Source organism: Eleginops maclovinus, chromosome 16 (assembly GCF_036324505.1).
Source record: "Eleginops maclovinus isolate JMC-PN-2008 ecotype Puerto Natales chromosome 16, JC_Emac_rtc_rv5, whole genome shotgun sequence".
Classification (NCBI taxonomy): Eukaryota; Metazoa; Chordata; class Actinopteri; order Perciformes; family Eleginopidae; genus Eleginops; species Eleginops maclovinus.
This window is the reverse complement of record NC_086364.1, coordinates 18,334,930-18,355,192: the sequence shown is the minus strand read 5'-3', so window position 1 is coordinate 18,355,192 and position 20,263 is coordinate 18,334,930. Positions and strand designations below refer to the sequence as shown.

The following is a 20,263-nucleotide window of genomic DNA, read 5'->3' as shown; positions in this document are numbered from 1 at the left end:
ACCTTTTTTGATTATCGTAGAAATGTATCGTAAGTCTTATTTAATTATATATATATATATATAGGTCAAGTAATTACTTCCCTGGTTTGATTTCCCCAGTATGTTAACAACGGCTGACTTTCCCTGGCTTTTGTAACACCTTTAATACAAAAGACTGGCAAACTTATCTTCTCTAGAGTCTTTTGTATTCAAGGTGTTACAAAAGCCTGGGAAAGACAGCCGTAGATAACATACTGGGGAAATCAAACCAGGGAAGTAATTACTTGACCTATATATATATAATTAAATAAGACTTACGATAAATTTCTACGATAGTTGCAGCTGCCGTTATCAGTCAGAATGACCTCGCTTGTGTTCAAAACTTGAGAATGTTCATAATCAATTTTCACGGTGGGCCCAGGTCACAAGGTCATTTAACCAGGAATCTCTGAGGAAAACAAACATGAAAGCAGTGAAAACACATCCGATGTTTTAACAAAAGCCAAGATTGAGGTGATATTTACTGCCTGACTGGGGAGGTACAATGTACAGTAGATGCCATTAACATACTGATCCGGGTTAAACATTGACAGAGTCCTCAAGAGCACACCAGTCACAATCAAGTTACTCAGCTTAAGGTAGAGTCATGTTATATTTCCGGTATTGCAGAGTGTCAAATATCATAATTACCTTTGTGAGCAGACTAACCACCTTTCCTGCCAGCAGATTTTAAGATATGCCTGCTAACCTAATTATATAAATCAAACTTTGGGAGGTGCTAACCTCAGGCACTCCCATTAAAACAATAAGATCATAAACTTAAGTAAGAAGGTTCAAGCAGCACAGGTTATTGGGAATCAAACAAACAAAGGGAGTTGGTCAATGATTGTAGATCAACACATTCTGCACATATCACTTTATGTTTCTGCAGAAGATTTTGGATCGTGTCACAACAACACCACCTGTTTGCACCAAATCTAGAAAGGCCTGGTTCAGGCACGAATAATTACAAACTGTCATCATCACACCCTCCTCATCAAAACATAGATTAAACCACAAGACACAACGGTACTCGGTATCCAGGTGTAATGATTAAGGACATCTGGTGGGCAGTGAGAGTATTACTGAGCTGCCAGAAATGCAATATTTGCAATGAATGAATGATTTACAGAAAGGCAGAATAGTTAGTTAAGTATAAGAAACTTATACTGAAGGCAAACGTCTAATAAATAACAGGGGCTTGTTATGATTATCTGCCTGATTTCAACTAAACAATTAAAATGTCATCAATCCATGAATCTTAGATGATCACTCTATCTGTTAATAAAGATGATCAGTCCAGTTATTCGGTTGAGCACACATTATTAAATGATAACAATATTTCTCGAGTAAATACATGGTTTAACTATTCAATTATTTAAGGATTATTACACTCAGATATATTTCAGTCACACTAACAAACCTGTGTAAAATATCCAGTTTGGAGTAGCAAAAAAGAGATTGAGCATTTTTATCTTTTATTTTTGGTCTACTCTAAAATAAATAAAAACATTGAAGAAATTGTAGACCTTCCTGCACAATACCAGGAAAATCAAATACCTAATGGTGGAACAAGTACTTATATGCGTTACTTATTAAGTAAAAGTAGTAAGACTACTTTTTAAAAGTACTTTGTTACAAAGAAAAGTCCTGCTATAAAAATCTTACTTCAGTAAAAGTACAAATATTCCTTATTCGTAATGGCCCATTTCAGAATCGTATATATGGAGTTACTGGGTTTCTATTATGATTATTCATGTTGTTTTATTACAAATGGTAAATGCAGAGATCATTTGAATAACTTTATATACTGCTGCTGGATATCTTAACCTATAAATATATGGCAAAGTGTTTTTAATAATGGATTTAAATGTGCCAATAATCTAAACATAAAAAGTATCTATAACAAAAGCTGTCAAAAAATAAAAAATACACTATTAGATGCTAGATGTGGTGGAGTACTCAGAGATAAAGTACAAGTATATGAAAATTGTACTTAAGTACAGTAGGCTCCTTGAGTAAATCTACTTTACACCATTGCTTATTCGGCTATACTCAGATATTACTCACACTGGCACACGTGTAAAGTCCCCAGTCTGGAGTAAAACAATATTAATTTAGCACATTCCTGTTTTAATGTAATTCTGCTCTAGAATAAATACATACCTTCAAGAAATTGTAGACATTTTCTGCACAATGAAAGGAAAATCTAAAAGTATTCCTAATGGGACGCACTACATCACCCTCAAACAAAACATAATCCGCAAAGCGTAGCTGGTAGAATTGACCCAGAGGAGATTCCGTAGTTCACTGCTAACACAGTTGTTAGGCTACAGTGCTACATTAATGACAGTTAAGTGCCGTTTGTCCGCAAGCAATTGGAAAATGAGTCAAATAAACAGAGTATTTAACGTTTATTTTTGAGTTTTCCTGTAGCTGAGTGTATGTCGCACACTGAAGGCCATTTCGTGTAATTAGCTAACCTAGCGGAATAGTGTGCGGTAGGTAGCTAGCTAGCGGTTTAGCTAACGACAACGTTATTAGAAGAGAATCAGAAACAAACGCGGAGACAAAAAGGAGCCTCTGCTGTCAGTAAGGAATAATCCACCTGCTGTGCCAGGATGAACGTCGCTAAAAGTGGTTACCGTGTCTTTTCCGCAAACTCCTCCGTAGCATGCACAGAATTGGCAAAGAAGATAACAGAGTAAGTCTGCTTTCGTTTTATTCAAACGTTACTGACTGCTGAACTGTACTAGGACATCTGTTCAAAACGACAGCCTGTCCAGTCCTAAAACAATGAATGAATGAATGAATGAACCTCACAACTGTTTATTTATTTAGAACATTTTATATTGAGCTTTCTCTGTGCTTCATGTCTTTTCTACTGTAGATATGTGAGTGTTTATCCTTTTTTCCACCTTTTAAAGATTTTAATACCTAAACTCATTGCTGCTAAAGTATCTATCTATCTATCTATCTATCTATCTATCTATCTATCTATCTATCTATCTATCTATCTATCTATCTATCGTGTGCTCTTGTTTCACAGGAGGCTGGGAGTTGAACTGGGGAAGTCTGTGGTCTTTCAGGAATCTAACAGAGGTGAGGAGAATATTAAACACAAATATTAAGGTTGAAAACTAAGGGGATTGGTCATTAAACATGTCAGGATTTGATAATGAAGCTTAAAGTATGTACATCATGCACAGCAGTATAAACTCATCAAGGAGAGAAAACATAATATTAAAAGTAAGTTGAGAAGACATTTTTAAAGAGGTTATTGAGTTTGTCTAGCTGATATTCTTAGACATGTGGTTCCACAGCTGGGTGAGCACCAGGTCATGTGTGGTCTATTTAAAGTGGCTGGGACAGTCAACATGTTAGGTGAGAAGAAAATAAATAAGTAAGGTAATATATTTTTGGGACTGCTAAAAAAGCTAAACATCTAGCTGCCACCATGCTCAACAGAAAGAGCAAAGACACCCCCGCCCTCCTTCTACACACCAACAACTGCAACGAATCACTTCATTGACTACTTTACTTCACTACCATGTTTGACTACCTGCGTCATACTACAAACAGCACATAAGATAAGATAAGATAAGATCAGATATAGGCCTACCTTTATTAATCCCTATGGGGAAATACAGGAGTTTAAGCAGCAACAGATTCAGACAGGATAGAAATAATAAAAATATAAAATGATATACAGGTAAGTAACGGTTTTAAAACAAAAAAATGAAGAGTTAACTGGGCATATATACACTTCGTTTTGTTAAAAATATACACCTGTATGTGTGCAGAAAAAAAATGCAGGTCAAAGTTATTGTTCAATGTCAATAAAGACGGCAAGTCCTCCGGCTCTCTTCCTGCCGCTCCGCTTGTCTCTGTCGGCTAGAACCACTGTGAAGCCGTCTGGTCCCCGTTAAGCCATGTCTCAGCACAGCCAGCTCGTGTTTTTACAAGTGCTGCAAGTTTGTCCGTCTTGTTTGCCAGCGACAAATAAGGTTTAAATGTCCTGTAAGCAAAACTATTATAAGTGACTGCTACTCTTGCAAAAAATGTTCTCAATATTTACTCTTTTACATATCTGTTTTTATGGCTCTTGTATAATTGTCCTGTGAGTTGTACTACATGTTTTTCAAGATGCAAAGGGCAAAAAGTCATCAGAATTAGTCTAAATTAAGATGCAGCTTTGCTCACTCAACTGATTGTGTCCCTATTCTCCACAATAGAAACTAGAGTGGATGTAAAAGAATCAGTTCGTGGACAAACTATCTTCATCATCCAGACCATACCGCGGTGAGTTTAATATCTGCACAACCCCCCCCCCCCGCCCTGCAAGTTTGTTTGATTATCACTTGCTGAAGTTAACTGGTCTTTTTCACGCAAACAGAGATGTAAACACAGCTATCATGGAGCTGCTGGTAATGGCCTACGCCCTCAAGACCTCTTGTGCAAAGAACATCATTGGAGTCATCCCTTACTTCCCCTACAGCAAACAGTGCAAGATGAGGAAGAGGGGCTCAATAGTGAGCAAGTTGTTAGCTTCAATGCTAGCAAAAGCAGGTAAAGAGAACACGATTCATCTTCCCCTGTGATTTGTGCACCTGTCTTGTAATCCGTCCTCATCAGTAGTGTTTAATTTCATTTTCACAAAGAAAAATGTTAACTGAAACACCTGTGTTAATTGGGGGAAAGACCCGGCTATTAATCTGTATTTTACCCCAAAGGGATAACACACATTATCACCATGGACTTGCATCAGAAGGAGATCCAGGGCTTCTTCAGCTTTCCAGTAGACAACTTGCGTGCCTCTCCTTTCTTGATTCAGTTCATTCAAGAAGAGGTGATGAATCATTTCCATTGCCTTATCTGTGTGTGTTTAACTTTAGGTGTTGTTAATCCCACCTATTGACCAAACAAATCAATCCCATGATATATGACTATTGATTCTCATTTTCCTTCATCCTGCCAGATTCCTGATTACAGGAATGCCATCATTGTGGCAAAGTCTCCATCAGCAGCAAAGAGGTAACTGATTGATAAGAAATTATCTCATTTCACCTCCGCTATTCCCCGCCTTCTGTTAGCATTGCTTTTGGTGACTAAATATGTGTTTTATGTTCCTTCATCAGGGCGCAGTCCTATGCAGAGCGCCTGCGTCTGGGTCTGGCTGTGATTCACGGCGAGGCTCAGTGTTCAGAGTCCGACATGGCTGACGGTAGACACTCCCCACCTTGCGTACGCAACACCACAGGACACACAGGACTGGAGCTTCCTCGTAAGAAACACCACTTTTTGTAGAGCTCTGTCTTTTTTGGTCCAACACATGCTCAATTTGACCTTTTTTCAGATGACATATTTATTGTTTCTTACAGTACGATTTTAAGATTGATATTAAGCAAGGAACTTCTTATCTTTCCTGCTAGTGTTCAGTGCTTCAAGTTGACACCAACAGCCCGATCCAGCTCTTATTTGTGCTAACCTGTTTGGAGCTGACGATTCTGCCGTTTCTCACTCATACCATCAGCCATACTCCAAGAAATTGTTTTCTCTGTGTCACTGCATGTTTTAATTCCACAGATACAACACTTCTTCTACTCATGCTGCATCCTCCGCCAGCTGCAACTCCTAACTTGCAAAAAGTGACATGCTTAATAATCTTAGAATCATAGTTCCTCTCTATTTCTTGGATAGTATCTTTATTTTAAAATATTTGACTCTGGCATATCGTCTTTAACATATTTGCAGGGTTTATTCCTAAGGCCTTTTGTAAAGGTTCAGTATGAGAAATGATTGTGCCATTGGCAAATGATTCCGACGTAATCGCGTCCAGAATTCACTTTATTATTTAGTAACAATATTTCTTACTTGTGTTCACCCTTGACTTAAAAAATCCTCCTTTTGAAACTTAACCTAAATATCTTAAATTATAAAAAGTCTTGCATTTTAATATCTAAACTGATTCATTGCTGTGAAATATATGTATTTTAAAAAAATCTCTGCCTACCTAGCGAGAGGATTTTCCAAGTCTCGGCATCATGTGTTTGTCATGTCAAATATTTGTGCATTTGTGTTAACGTGGTGTTTATTTGTTGGTAATAGCAGGCAAACAACAAGCTCCGTTCCCCGGCATAGAGCTCCCAAGTACGACCGTAAAAACATAACTTCCATCTGACTTTGAAATGATTCCTCTTCAAATGGTTCCTCAATTGGTGCATGTGTAGACAAAGGGTTTGTGTTGCATCTTGGGAAGAAACAGTGTGGATTCTGGAGGGTGGAGTTTGGTTAAAAAACCATTTCTAGTGCACCCAGGAAGGTTTGCATTGATAAAACCTCTTAAATCCACTACAGTTTGCTATTTGCATGGCATGTTTGACTTTAAAATAAGCGGCTCACATGTTTTTCCTCCACCTTTCTAAGATTCCAGACAGTTTTTCCACAAGACGGCCAAACTCTTGGTTTTGTTGTGTTCTGATTTAATTTCGAAATCCATGAATCAAACCAGAACCATGCCAAACGTTATCATTTTTTTAAAAATGTCTTTCTTAAATATCTGGACTCATCTTGCCAATCAACACATGGTGCATCCATTATTAAATCCCCCCCCCCCCCTGCTCTTCAAAACCTGATTAACTTTTTGTCATAACTGCATGTAATGAGAAGAACAAAGCATGCGTTTGAATCGTAACGTATAGCGATGCGAAGAAGAAGCATTGTGAATGGAATTGCTGATCGTTTTAAGCATCAAATACGAGTCAAATCAACGTTTTATTTTGTTACTTCAGTTATAACACCAGCACTTATTCTATCAACAATAATATCTCTATGATTTCTTGAGTGCAACGCTAACCTGCTGTTGAAATTAGCTGATATTCAAATCTACCAGGATAATGTTGATGAATGGATTTTATTTAAAGTAATTCCAAGATATCAGACCAGATATTTCTCAGGTAACTTGTTGCAGTATCTCAGCGAGCTGTGAACCATATTTTAGAGAAGTGTGTTTACTGCTAACAACATGGCTTTTGCTGTTTTTTGTTACTAGTGGTAGAAATCTGAATGTGACACGGCCAGGTTTCTGATGCTGTGCGGCTCACGGTATTCAGCAAAGGGTTCTGCAAGGCATGCTCCTCCTGTCTCTGCTTCTATATTCCTTTTCCTCCACAATCGGCTTTGCTGGCTGATTGTTTACCAGTTGATTGTCTCCTTATTCCCTTTGAATTACTACGTTTACATGCACAACAATACTTCAAATGCAGCTGTAAGAAAAAGGTGTATCAAAAGAAGTGATGTGAAAAGAGAAGTGATGTGAAACGTTGAATCCAATCCTTCTCTAATTTCAGTAAGTAACATCTTGTTAAGAGCGACTCATTTTAGGGTTAAGGTTACACATTAATAAGGCTGTTGCTAGGTAGAGCATGTGGATCTTAAACAAGATGTGTTCTAATGCTTGTACTTCCCTTTTATTGGGATAGTTTTTCTACTTCTAGCAGATTGACTCTGGGATGTTTGTCATCGAGCTGCAGCGATTAGTCGACCGATTGAGTTGTTGGACTAATTTGATACTCTATTAATTTGAAAAATGACGTTTTTAGCCTCTGAAATGTGGATATTTTTCTTCAATTCTCTGTGTAATACCACATTAAACTGATTATTTTTGGGTTTAGGATTGACAGGAAGTCATCTTTGACTTTGAGAAACTGTAATTGACTTTTTTCATGGACCAAACATTAGTTTGAAACGGAAAATAATCATAATTGTTGCTGCTTGTGGCATGGGGCGGATAGCATTGCATGAATAGACGTTTAGACCTAATATAGTGATAGTGGAGTGCAACCTTTAACAGAAGTGTGCACAATGACAAACAAAGCTGCTTGGATATAAATATCTAAGTTAAATCAGAAATCAGGAAATCATTTACACAGCAGGAATTTACAGACGAAGGGACAGTGCAGACAAAAGACACCAAAAAAAATAGAAACTAAAGAAGCAGCATTTTAAAAGTAAGGGAACATAAAAAAGTAGCTGTCAATAACTAGTTTATCTTATGACATTGGTAAAAGCAGTTGCTGCATCTCCTGTGATTGGCCTGTGAGATACAAACGGATTATTGTGTGCATGTAAAAGTGGTCGCTGGCAGCTGTGATGTTCGACTGAGGACTGACCCCAGAACATTGGCAAGTGTGTCTGAAGAAACCCTCATCAGTGCTTGTCAGCCACTGTTGTCCTGTGTGAAATATCTGCTGCATATCGGTTCATATGCAGATGGCCACGGCCCGGGCTCAGGCTGTGTGTGTGATTGGGTATCCTGGGCAGAAAAAACCCCAAATCTGTCCGTTTTGATTTTTGCATGGCATGGGCTGTACTCAGTTTTGCATTTCACTTTAATCTCGTAGGCGTAGGTGGGGTACAATGGGGGGAACATTTCTAAACTTGTTTTAATTTGTGACAGCATTATAATAACAGAATCATTTACATCGTCCAATAACAACCCCATAATCCAAGGGGTGCACTATTTGCCTTGATTGCGAAACATTTTCTCGACCCATTTTACCCAATCTACAGAGATTTATTTCCCATTGGGTGAAATACAGTACACGCGTATCCTCTTTGAACTGCTCTCACAGGTAACACCTTCTGCTTTCCTTTACAGTCATGATGGCCAAGGAGAAACCCCCCATCACTGTAGTCGGAGACGTGGGAGGGAGGATTGCCATCATTGTGGTAAGATGTCGCGATGAGCTGACAGTCAGCTGCTCTGCCTTGTTGGATTATAGCACAAACAAATATTCCATATTGTTTTCTGATGGATAAAATGAATGTTTGTTAACCACAGCAGACATTAAATCGACCGGACTTCTTTCTGCGGATTGATATGACTGCATATACTACCTTGATCATCCTTAGCAACGGTCATGTTTTCCTTACTAGTGGTCTGTTATCGAGTATTAACAACTTCTGAAATGTTCAAATTGACCAATCAGATCGGAGTATTCAACCAAGCCGTGTAGTTAAAAGTTATATGAGATGGAATAAAAATAAGATGAAGCAAAATATTTAAAGATATAAATATTAGAAATAAAACATACGCTTACCAAATCTAGTGAGTAAAAGATTCAGGTGAAAATTAGGTTTTAGCTCAAATCTGGCATAAATCATCTCTTGTCTTTTCTGAGATTAATGTTATGTATGCACTGTCCTTGTTCAGATAAATACATAAATAAAAAGAAAGGGTTTTGCTGCTATTTGTATGTAGCCGGAACAGCGATTTATGGTGGCTAATTTTAGCTGACGTAGGCTAATGATGGATATTCCTACAGTATGTAACGGACATTATTGAGTCAATTCACCGTCTTGATGTGAAGGCACTTACTTTGAATGTTCCTGATGTTATCCTAAGCTACTTGGATACACTGTGACGAAGACAAAGAGACTGGGGGGGTAATTGTTGAGTCTAATTATTCTTTTTCTTCCAGGATGACATTATAGACGATGTGGGAGACTTTGTTGCAGCTGCAGAGATCCTGAAAGAGAGAGGAGCGTATAAGATTTATATCATGGCCACACACGGCTTACTGTCGGCTGATGCTCCGCGCCTCATCGAGGAATCCGCCATCGATGAGGTGAGTCCACGGCAATGCATTTTTAAAATGATGCGTAGTATTGTTGGATTTTCTATGAATGTGTTGTGGCATACCTGTCAAATATACAGTGGGGCAAAAAAGTATTTAGTCAGCCACCAATTGTGCAAGTTCTCCCATTTAAAAAGATGAGAGAGGCCTGTAATTTTTATCATAGGTATACTTCAACTATGAGAGACAGAATGGGGGAAACAATCCAGGAAATCACATTGTAGGATTTTTAAAGAATTTATTTTCAAATGATTGTGGAAAATAAGTATTTGGTCAATAACAAAAGTTCATCTCAATACTTTGTTATATACCCTTTGTTGGCAATGACAGAGGTCAAACGTTTTCTGTAAGTCTTCACAAGGTTTTCACACACTGTTGCTGGTATTTTGGCCCATTCCTCCATGCAGATCTCTTCTAAAGCAGTGATGTTTTGGGGCTGTCGCTGGGCAACACGGACTTTCAACTCCCTCCAAAGATTTTCTATGGGGTTGAGGTCTGGAGACTGGCTAGGCCACTCCAGGACCTTGAAATGCTTCTTACGAAGCCACTCCTTCGTTGCCCTGGCGGTGTGTTTGGGATCATTGTCATGCTGAAAGACCCAGCCACGCTTCATCTTCAGTGCCCTTGCTGATGGAAGGACGTTTTCACTCTAAATCTCACGATACATGGCCCCATTCATTCTTTCCTTTACACGGATCAGTCGTCCTGGTCCCTTTGCAGAAAAACAGCCCCAAAGCATGATGTTTCCACCCCCATGCTTCACAGTAGGTATGGTGTTCTTTGGATGCAACTCTGCATTCTTTCTCCTCCAAACACCACGAGTTGAGTTTTTACCAAAAAGTTCTATTTTGGTTTCATCTGACCATATGACATTCTCCCAATCCTCTTCTGGATCATCCAAATGCCCTCTAGCAAACTTCAGACGGGCCTGGACATGTACTGGCTTAAGCAGGGGGACACGTCTGGAACTGCAGGATTTAAGTCCCTGGCGGCGTAGTGTGTTACTGATGGTAGCCTCTGTTACTTTGGTCCCAGCTCTCTGCAGGTCATTCACTAGGTCCCCCCGTGTGGTTCTGGGATTTTTGCTCACCGTTCTTGTGATCATTTTGACCCCACGGGGTGAGATCTTGCGTGGAGCCCCAGATGGAGGGAGATTAGCAGTGGTCTTGTATGTCTTCCATTTTCTAATAATTGCTCCCACAGTTGATTTCTTCACACCAAGCTGCTTACCTATTGCAGATTCAGTTTTCCCAGCCTGGTGCAGGTCTACAATTTTGTCTCTGGTCTCCTTTGACAGCTCTTTGGTCTTGACCATAGTGGAGTTTGGAGTATGACTGTTTGAGGTTGTGGTCAGGTGTCTTTTATACTGATAACGAGTTCAAAAAGGTGCCATTAATACAGGTAACGAGTGGAGGACAGAGGAGCCTCTTTAAGAAGAAGTTACAGGTCTGTGAGAGCCAGAAATCTTGCTTGTTTGTAGGTGACCAAATACTTATTTTACCGAGGAATTTACCAATGAATTCATTAAAAATCCTACAATGTGATTTCCTGGATTTCTTTTTCTCATTTTGTCTCTCATAGTTGAAGTGTACCTATGATGAAAATTACAGGCCTCTCTCATCTTTTTAAATGGGAGAACTTGCACAATTGGTGGCTGACTAAATACTTTTTTGCCCCACTGTAATTAAGGAAGTACGAAGAAAAGACATCTTTTGCTGTCATTTATTCTTTATAACCACAATGTAAAACAAAGAAGGATGATACTTCCTTCTGATATTTTTTTGCTGACTTCTTATGGCATGAAGTTAGTTCTAAAACAAAATTGGAAGTAGCATTGTGTTGCGTTGTATTTTCTGTTCATTTTCAGTTCCTTAAAACCAATCCAGGTTTCCAAAAACCAAAGTTGAAGTGGCCAGCTAACCAATCAGAGCAGACTTGACTATGACAATTAGCATAATAGGGCCTTGTGATCAAATCTGTGATTGTGAAGATTTTTAATCAGCAGGAAAAGAAACCACTCTCATTAAGTCTATAATCAATGACTATCCCCCCTCCCCCGCTCTCTCAGGTGGTGGTAACCAACACAGTCCCCCATGAAGTACAAAAGCTACAGTGTCCCAAAATCAAGACGGTGGACGTCAGCATGATCTTAGCCGAGGCCATCCGCCGCATCCACAACGGGGAGTCCATGGCCTACCTGTTCCGCAACATCACCACGGACGACTAGAGGGAAGAGGGACAGGTGGGTGTGGCCGTGACTGAAAATTAGAGCACTTCTACGCAGTGCTGAAAAAACATGCTAACGCCATGATCCATGTGTTGTGTGTCAGGACTACATGTATCCTAAGAGGTTTAAATAGTAAATACTAAGCAGTTATTCAACTTCTTGTCAAAAGGTGTAACAATGTGCTTTGTTAGGTTAAAAAAACGTTGATGTATTCAGTCATTTTTTTTGAAGCCTCTCCTCGTCGAGCTCCGCTTTTCCGACTTGCGCGGAAATGCTTTATATTTAAATAATTATTTTGTCTTGCACTGCGCCGTTACCTCATCTGATGAGCTTCAACAGCAATAGAGAAGAGAATAAATTGTCCGGTTTCAAGCGTTTGTGCTTTACTCACAATGTTCCTTCTGATCGAGACTGTGACGCGTGTTGCTTGAAACCAGAGACAGCATTGGACACACTCCTGCTTATTGATGCCCAAACCTATTTATATGCACCAATGTTGGTAATTATTTGGATGCTTGGCAACATCTCCTATGTGACACGAAAAGGTTCTTAACACTGGTGGAGATGAATGGTTATTTATTTTATGTTAGTTCAACTAAATTATGAAAAAACACGTTTTCCTACCTTGTCTTAGAAAATATAGTTTTGGTTTAGTGCTTGTTGCTTTGAGGAATCTGCTCCTGTTTGTTTCTGCTGTTACCCCTGTGCAATGGAAGTCAATGGAATCTCATTTACAGTCCTCAAATAATTAATATGCTTTGTTTGAAATGGAAAATGTGGGGCTCGAATTGAAATATGTTCACAGAGAAGCGTGCACGAACTTGGACATTATTTCCTGTAATGGAGATATTTAAAGGATTTAATCACACCAAATGAAATTCCATTGACTTCCACTGTATTGCGGCTGTGACATAAATGAAACACGGATATATTTTATAGCATTGAGTTTCGATTTTTTTCTTTCCTATTGTTATTATGTTGATTTAAGTTGACTGACCCTTTCACATACTCCATAGCACCTGACTGAGCAAACCTGTTACGGTTTTTATCTCAAATGACTGATAGTGACATCACACTGAAGGTGAATTACACAGAAATGGCCATCTTTGTTTCAAATTACAAACGTTGAAGTCTTAAAACTCGAGTGTTGAACCGGCACCTGGATGTACCAAAAGGTCCCGTGCTTTAGGTGCATCACTTTACAAACACAACCATGAAAAATGTCAACATGGTGGGCTCTGAGGTTGTTTTTGTGCCGAACCAAAGTAATTGGAAACTGATGACTGCTTGAAAGGTATGAAAATCCCCAGCATTAATGTGAAAGATGTACGTTTTTAGTCAACTGGCAAAAACATCACTGGGGTCTTAATGTTCATGTACAACTTTGATATTTTCCCATTAAACACTTTGAACACGCACCCCTTTTCGCCCTCTGAATAAACTTCAGTGTGTATTTCTGTGAGGATCAAGCCTCCTGCTCAGGGAAATATACTTAAAAAGCCACAATTATTCGTTCAAAGTTTGTTCCCATTTCACATGTCGATATGTCTTCCATACAGAAGAGCTGAACGCCTTCTGCTCCGTTTTGTTGTTATTATGTATGCTGGATTCCTCCGGATGGGTATTTAAGAGCTCAACGCACACGCTGGTGTTGGCACAGATTCAAAGGTTGTCGATATTAAATGCTGTTGCTATGCAGGCTTAAATGTTATCCGTCGCCGGTGTATTTCATCATGTCGTCTCTGAATAAACTGTTCCCCTGACGTCTCTGAAGTTTCAGTCTTCTAATTTAGACTACACACACAACTCTGTCTAGCTCTAGTTGGTCAAATTGTATGAAAATAAACCAGTTTCCTCTTGCTGTGAATTGTCTCAACCAAATAAGGAACCATCGCAACAAAATCCCAAAGAGGAATTAGAGTTAAAAAGTGAAATGCAGAAATACATAAACTACATACATGTAAGATGAAAACACAATGTTAAATTAAATACCGAACATCTAATCATACATACTTGGACAAAAACAATGGTGATCAACAGAATAAAGGTAATTAAAACATGTAAAAACAGTATGGGTGAACAATATGTATGAGTAGGCCTACCTTTAACTGTTATGTGCAGTTCTACAGCAAGTCTATTTTGAACTCGTACCAATTATGGTATGGTACAATTATATGCTCAGAGGTGGCAAGTAACAAAGTACATTTACTCGAGTACTGTACTTAAGTACAATTTTGAGATACTTCTACTATACTACTTCAGTATTTCCATTATATGCTACTTTGTACTTCTATTCCACTCTAATTCAGAGGTAAGTTGTGCACTTTTACTACATCTATTTAATACGTTTAGTTGCTAGGCAGATTTGGATTAATGATGTGAAATATAATCAACCCTCAAATCAGACTTTAGTTCCACCTGGAGTAAATTCACAAGCTACCATGCAGAATACAAAGTCATTCAAACTAGCTGCACCTTTACCAGCTTTGAGAACACTTTAATGATCAATAATTATAAAACATATCAGATATATTATTCTGAAATGGACCAATCAGCACAATGATGCCAATACCTTTGCACTTTTACTTGAGTAACATTTTGAATGCAGGACTTGTAACACAGTATTCCTACACTTTCCCCATCTCTCTATGTGACGAAGTGACGTCAGAGATCCTACACTTGTTCAAAACTTTTCAGCTATCCATAAAACACTGAGGAGCTTTGACCAAGTCCAGGAGCAGAGACATAGTAAAAAGCACCCGCCATTTAAGCTGTCATCATAAAAAAAGTATGCTTCCATGTAAATCCTATCTATGATAGAGCTATAGACAACCCGAATGGACAGCCTAGTTCCCACCTGAGCTTTAAAAAGGAGAATCTGCCTCTCTTGCATCCGTCTGTGTGCCGTACAGTTTCTGTCTCCTGCTGTGAGCCGACTGAAGACAGCAGTGAGTTTTAACGGGACACAAAGAGGAACCTGAGATCTGATCATGATATGTCACTTCCTCGTCTGATTCTGGGCACACAATGCACCTTGTCTCTGTATGTTTTGGAAAGGGGAAGCATACCTTTTGACTCGCCTTGTTGCTCTTTAACAGTCAGACAAACAGTTAACACCACTAATGAAGGGCTATAAGGGAACATCGAAAAGTCAATCAACAATGAATTTAACCAGCCTTCGTATTTCATGGCGGGCATGAAGTGCGTATTTGTAAGTCGGAGTGCTAGATACTTTTAATTGTGTGTACTTTCAAGAAACTGCAGTGGCCCACATCAACTAAAATGGCATAATAGGCTTATTTTTTAAGTTACTATCATGCATTGAAGCAGTCGTAAGAATCGGAAGCTGATTCATTTTCTCAGGTTTTTGGTTCCCTTCATTTCTTATTTGACATTATTTCAAAATACCTGATTCCCCCTATACACCTACTAAGATAATTCATATATTTTTTTGTGTATAATGACCACCAGAGGGCAAAACAACACAGAACAGAGATCATGGAACTCCGTTTTTTAGTGTTAGACCGATGCAGATATTTCCAAAATGTGCTTTACTTTTATTAATACCCTCGGTATGAAGACCACTTTCCAGGGATCCTTGGAACATATATCACACACAACAATCACTCGGTATACAGGCATGTTGGCTGAGTGATGCAGCAGTTAATGTTTTGTATTCTTTTTACATTTCTTGGCCAACAACTACTATGAGTAAAAGGTCAAAGTCAAAAAAAGGCAAGAAGTTGTAGTGGAGTAACAGTTATTTGATATGCCATTTGGCTTTGGCTCGGTTGTATACACACCTCTCAACAGGTGCATGTCGATGAGCCAAGAGGAAGAAGGGTGGGTTTCACTTCTTAAGAGGAATTTTAAAGTCTGCTTATGTAAATACCAGAGAACTGCTACTCGCTTTCACACCTTGTCTTCTGATAGTAGTGACATGTGACAGTATTTTTTAAGAGCTTAAATGATATGGCATATCCCAAAAATCAGTTAAAGCTTTCTTATTTTTTTGTATGTCTTCTGTTGTTTGTTAGGTACTGATTTGATGTATTGACCTTTGTTTTTCACTGTGCTATAGAATCAATTCTGACTTGCATTTTTTGCCATTTTTGGATTAGCTTTTTATTCGCTGCACGCCCCTTTCAATGGTCTTTTAGTCTTTATTATCTACCTACCTTTATATTGTTTTACTCATTTTATAAGTCTTAAAGGGTTTTAACTTATATTATTTATTTAGCAGTTATAATTGCAACGTTTCCTTTTAAGTTGGTCTTTTAATCACTCACCCTTTATTTAGATTTTGAAGGTTTTATTACTATTATCTGTTTTATTTTTATCGTACACATGTCTTTTATTTTATAGGGTTTCATATTTTTGCATCGATTCACTTATTTTTTGGGAATCATTATTTATTTTGTTGTTTTTTTATCATATGTCTCTTAACCTGTTCAAATTGTATATGTTGTTACGCTGCATGTATCTGAAAAAGTGTTAAACATCTGATCTGAGGGGAATTTATTGTTTAATTTTAACTTGTGATTTGTGTCATTTTTGTAAAGCACTTTGAGCTGCACGTGCTGTATGAAAAGTGCTGTATAAATAACGCTTTATTATTATTATTGCAGCATAATCAAATTTGTTATGGTCAATATAAAATTCTTTAGATGCCAACATTTGTCATGTGAGCTGCACACTTGAGCCCGGGCAAGCTTTATCTCCCCTTTCATTGTATCCAGTTTAGGCTGTGATAACTTATTGGCATATCTTCTATATTGTTCCATTGTGTGCCCCCCCAAAATAAAAAGGATCAATGAATAATCTGCAAATAAGTCCAGTAGAGTTCTCTCCTTGTAATTTTATTTCAAACACTGAATAAGAAATTCGCCCTGGTCTTCTAAGTGATGATGATTAAAAACAAGTCAAACAACTTCAAAAGAAAGCTTTATTAATAAGTCAAATAAAAAGAAAGATAAACATCAGCAAGTACATTAATTCACAACATGTGCAGCTGTACAAAAATATAAACTGTTCTCCTTGTGTTGTTCACTTCTTCAAACCATCTTATGTCAAACACACTTTTGCATGAATACCCATCACTTCACATTTATTGCACTTATTTGACACCAGTAACACAAACTTCAAAATAAAACCTTGCATACATTTGAACATAACGCTGCTTCTACACCAATTATTACCCCCACTTTTTTAACATTCACAGTAAGTGCACATTTTTTAAAGACAAATTCAACCACATTAGTCTTGAATCTGATATTTGTTGACACGTCTGTCCTCATTGTAGAATCTCTTCGGCTCCAGTGCTGCTGCGAAGTTTGATGGCATGCTTTCAAGCCAGTCTTTAACACTATCCCTTGGTATATAGCTCCCTAACAAAGTCCTTTCAGTCTCTTGTGATCAGTTTTTACATTCTCTTTTGGCCTTCCAAGTAGCTCCTCATCCTTATGAAATGAGGCAGCTGTTGGTCTTGTTCAGTGAGGGTCGTTGGTTGCTCTCCTTGGGGAAGGTTTCCCGTCTCCGGCACAGTGCCGGGCTGAACCTGCTGGGCAGTTTGGCCTGCTGGAGCAGCTCTCTGAAAGCTTCAATCACATTGACATTGTCTTTGGCGGAGGACTCCATGAAGCTGTTGTTCCAGTCCTGCTCCACTGTGGACAGCACGTCCTTGCTGGACACCTGACGCTCATCGAGGCGGTCTATCTTGTTGCCTATCACCACAATCGGTGTGAACTTGTCCTCTTTGACCTCCAGGATCTCCTCTCGAAGAGTCTTCACTGCCTCCAAGGATTCCGGGTCGTCCACGGCATACACCAGGGCGAAGGCGTCGCTGCTCTGGATGGAGAGCTTTCTCATGGCGGGGAAGGAGTAGCTGCCACTGGTGTCCATGATGTTGATGGTGACTTTGACACCCGCCACATCGTACTCCTTCCTGTGAAGCTCCTCCACTGTGCGCCGGTGCTTGGGCTCAAAGGTGTCTTTGAGGAATCGTTGGATCAGGGCTGTCTTCCCCACTCCTGCTGCTCCCAGAAACACCAAACGCACCTCTGTCTTCTCCTTTACTTCAAAGGACATGATGAGTTTCTGTCTTTTTTCTCCAAAACACAGCTTGAAATGTTCTCTTCTGCTGTGGATCCTAGCCTGATTTGATGTCAGTGATGGAGCTGGATGCAGTTCTGTTTGAGAGGATGATGAAAGCAGATGCACAAGAGTGTGCCTGTCAAAGCTGCACTCTGTATTTATGTTCACACACAGCTCCTGCCCACTTCTGCTGCCAGCAAATCAGGAGAGGGCAGTATTCCTTAGCTTACAGCAGCCAATCACAGACACCAATGGAAGAGGTAAGGGAAAAACACAAAGGGGGAGAGAAAGGATTTTACTTAAAATCTTTGTACGCAAAGCAGGAAAGGTTTGCAGGTGAGTTTTGGTAAATTCAGGACTGCTGCTGCAAACAGGATCAAACATGGTCAAAAATCCATCATCTTGCAATCAATCGTCAAATTGTCAAAGATGTTTCATGTAAATCAGTTATAGTAGATACAGCCGTGGAAAAAATTAAGAGACCACTTCAGCATTATCATTTTCTCTTGTTTTATTATGTATAGACGTGTCTCTGAATCTAATGATTTATCTTTTTATTTATTGTATTCTATAAACTACTGACAATTTTTCTCTGTCGGAATTCAACAGACACTGGAATGGCTGCCATACATTTATGAAAAAGGTGGAGTGGTCTCTTCATTTTATCCGGAGCTGTATTTAAATATGCTGATAATTAGCTCATGCTTTAGTATTGATGTTCGGATCATTACGATTTAGCTTGGGTGATAGTGATGATATTTGCACTCATACAAAGGAAGATGTCTCATTTTCCTCTTTGTCAGCGACTGAGGAGATAGGGAGAGATGTTGTGCCTGACAGGTTTTCTTTTGAAACAATGACTTCCCTGATTACAAAGCATTTCAACATACGTTCTAAATGTCAACTGTGTGCCATTCAATTCAGACGATGTACAATCCAGCTATCATTACCATACACAGACATGTCTCACATATGTTCTGCACACACCTACTTTGCCACTTGTTGCTATGATACCACCGAAGCCATTACCCAAGCTAGAAGGGGGTTTATGGGTAGAAATGTGCACCTTATTAAAGCTGTCATTCATTTCAATCGTTTACTCCGGATAATGGTAATGGCCATTAATGGGGTGTATTGGCCAATTAGGCAATTTAAAAGCACACTTCATGTCACCATTCATTTAATTGGCCTCACAATCTGAGTAGGGACCTTTTGGTTTTTCAGATTGGATTCGTTAGTCTGTGCCAACATTGTATGTTTAAAAATAACTGGTTGTGTGCTCATTATTCTATCACTGATCAAAATCTCATCTTCTGCTGGAATAATGCTTTTAGGAATCGAGCATAGTCTCCTTTCTCGTTGAAAATAAATCGCAATTCAAGCACATTTCCTGTCACATGTTTCTGCACATGCTGTCTTTCACAAAGGCACGAGACTCTGGGACGTTATCCATGATCCTGCTTCCTTGCTTCCATGAATGCACAACAGGTCTGTGACTAAATATAAAGCCCGGAGATCAGGTTATTCGATTCATTAAACACAGCAGGGAGCAGGGACTATATGGGAGCCAATATTTTTCAGCCTGTGTTTCCTATATATATATTACAGCACCCTCAAATGAGAATTTTGAAGCTGGAAAATGTAATTGAAAATCACCGTTAAAGCTGCTTTAATTTAACGGAGTGTATATTTGCCCCCGGGTGTGAATAGTCCCACTGTAGCTATTTACACCCGCTACCAACTGACTGTATTCAAGATGGTACGTGACACATTTAAAATAAAATAAAAATAGGAGGCATCACAAACTGTTTTCTCACAGGGTAATTCAAATCAAATGGTCCCAGTGATTGGCAGACACAGCTAACTATTTAGCCAAGTTGAATGCTACTTTTAGAGAAGCTTTTACAGCAGATGTGCAAATGAATTATGTTTGATTTTGCCATCCTTTATACACCCAGGTGCAAATACTGTGTTAGCTACGGACACCATGGGGCACATAGCAGCATCTGCCATGATTTGTATTATTTTGACCGATGGGTTTTATAAGAACAATCTGCATATATTATATCTGCTCTCTGCCATTCTGTTTTGTGCAGATATTAAGGAATGCGTGTTGTGCTAAAAAATAAATGTTGTTAGCATTTAGCTTAAAACCAACATGGCTAAACTTGTTATTATACCGTTTTTCCTGGACATTTCTCTCTTAATGTATTGAAGTCACATTAAGAGATTTAAACATTAAAGCTCTCCTATTATGCTCTTTTATGGCATATATTACAGGTCTCAA

The 20,263-nt window shown here is 38.8% G+C and overlaps 2 protein-coding genes across 3 annotated transcripts; one reads left to right on the top strand and one right to left on the bottom strand.

The window, feature by feature from the left end:
• The first annotated feature begins 2,283 nt into the window (after nucleotides 1–2,283).
• Nucleotides 2,284–13,646, top strand: LOC134877946 (phosphoribosyl pyrophosphate synthase-associated protein 1). Of its 2 annotated transcripts, XM_063903646.1 has the most exons (11): nucleotides 2,284–2,722; nucleotides 3,068–3,120; nucleotides 4,254–4,320; nucleotides 4,415–4,587; nucleotides 4,752–4,867; nucleotides 4,997–5,052; nucleotides 5,157–5,302; nucleotides 6,127–6,168; nucleotides 8,678–8,748; nucleotides 9,501–9,647; nucleotides 11,725–13,646. In XM_063903646.1, exons 1-11 carry the CDS (start codon nucleotides 2,640–2,642, stop codon nucleotides 11,881–11,883), a joined length of 1,113 nt encoding a protein of 370 aa, XP_063759716.1. In that variant the 5' UTR covers nucleotides 2,284–2,639; the 3' UTR covers nucleotides 11,884–13,646. The 2 variants fall into 2 exon arrangements, with proteins under 2 accessions (XP_063759716.1, XP_063759717.1); XM_063903647.1 differs by lacking the exon at nucleotides 6,127–6,168 and having other exon boundaries at nucleotides 2,285–2,722.
• Nucleotides 13,647–16,814: 3,168 nt separating this feature from the next.
• Nucleotides 16,815–18,115, bottom strand: LOC134877947 (GTP-binding protein Rhes-like). The gene has a single exon (XM_063903648.1). It carries the CDS (start codon nucleotides 17,968–17,970, stop codon nucleotides 17,344–17,346), a length of 627 nt encoding a protein of 208 aa, XP_063759718.1. The 5' UTR covers nucleotides 17,971–18,115; the 3' UTR covers nucleotides 16,815–17,343.
• Between the last annotated feature and the right edge of the window lie 2,148 nt (nucleotides 18,116–20,263).

Bases quoted from the DNA above. Each gene is read 5' to 3' on its own strand.
- LOC134877946 (XM_063903646.1), top strand. From the start codon at position 2,640: ATGAACGTCGCTAAAAGTGGTTACCGTGTCTTTTCCGCAAACTCCTCC. The intron at 3,121-4,253 runs GTGAGGAGAATA...TCTCCACAATAG, and splicing joins CTTTCAGGAATCTAACAGAG to AAACTAGAGTGGATGTAAAA. The intron at 6,169-8,677 runs GTACGACCGTAA...TTTCCTTTACAG, and splicing joins CCCCGGCATAGAGCTCCCAA to TCATGATGGCCAAGGAGAAA.
- LOC134877947 (XM_063903648.1), bottom strand. From the start codon at position 17,970: ATGTCCTTTGAAGTAAAGGAGAAGACAGAGGTGCGTTTGGTGTTTCTG.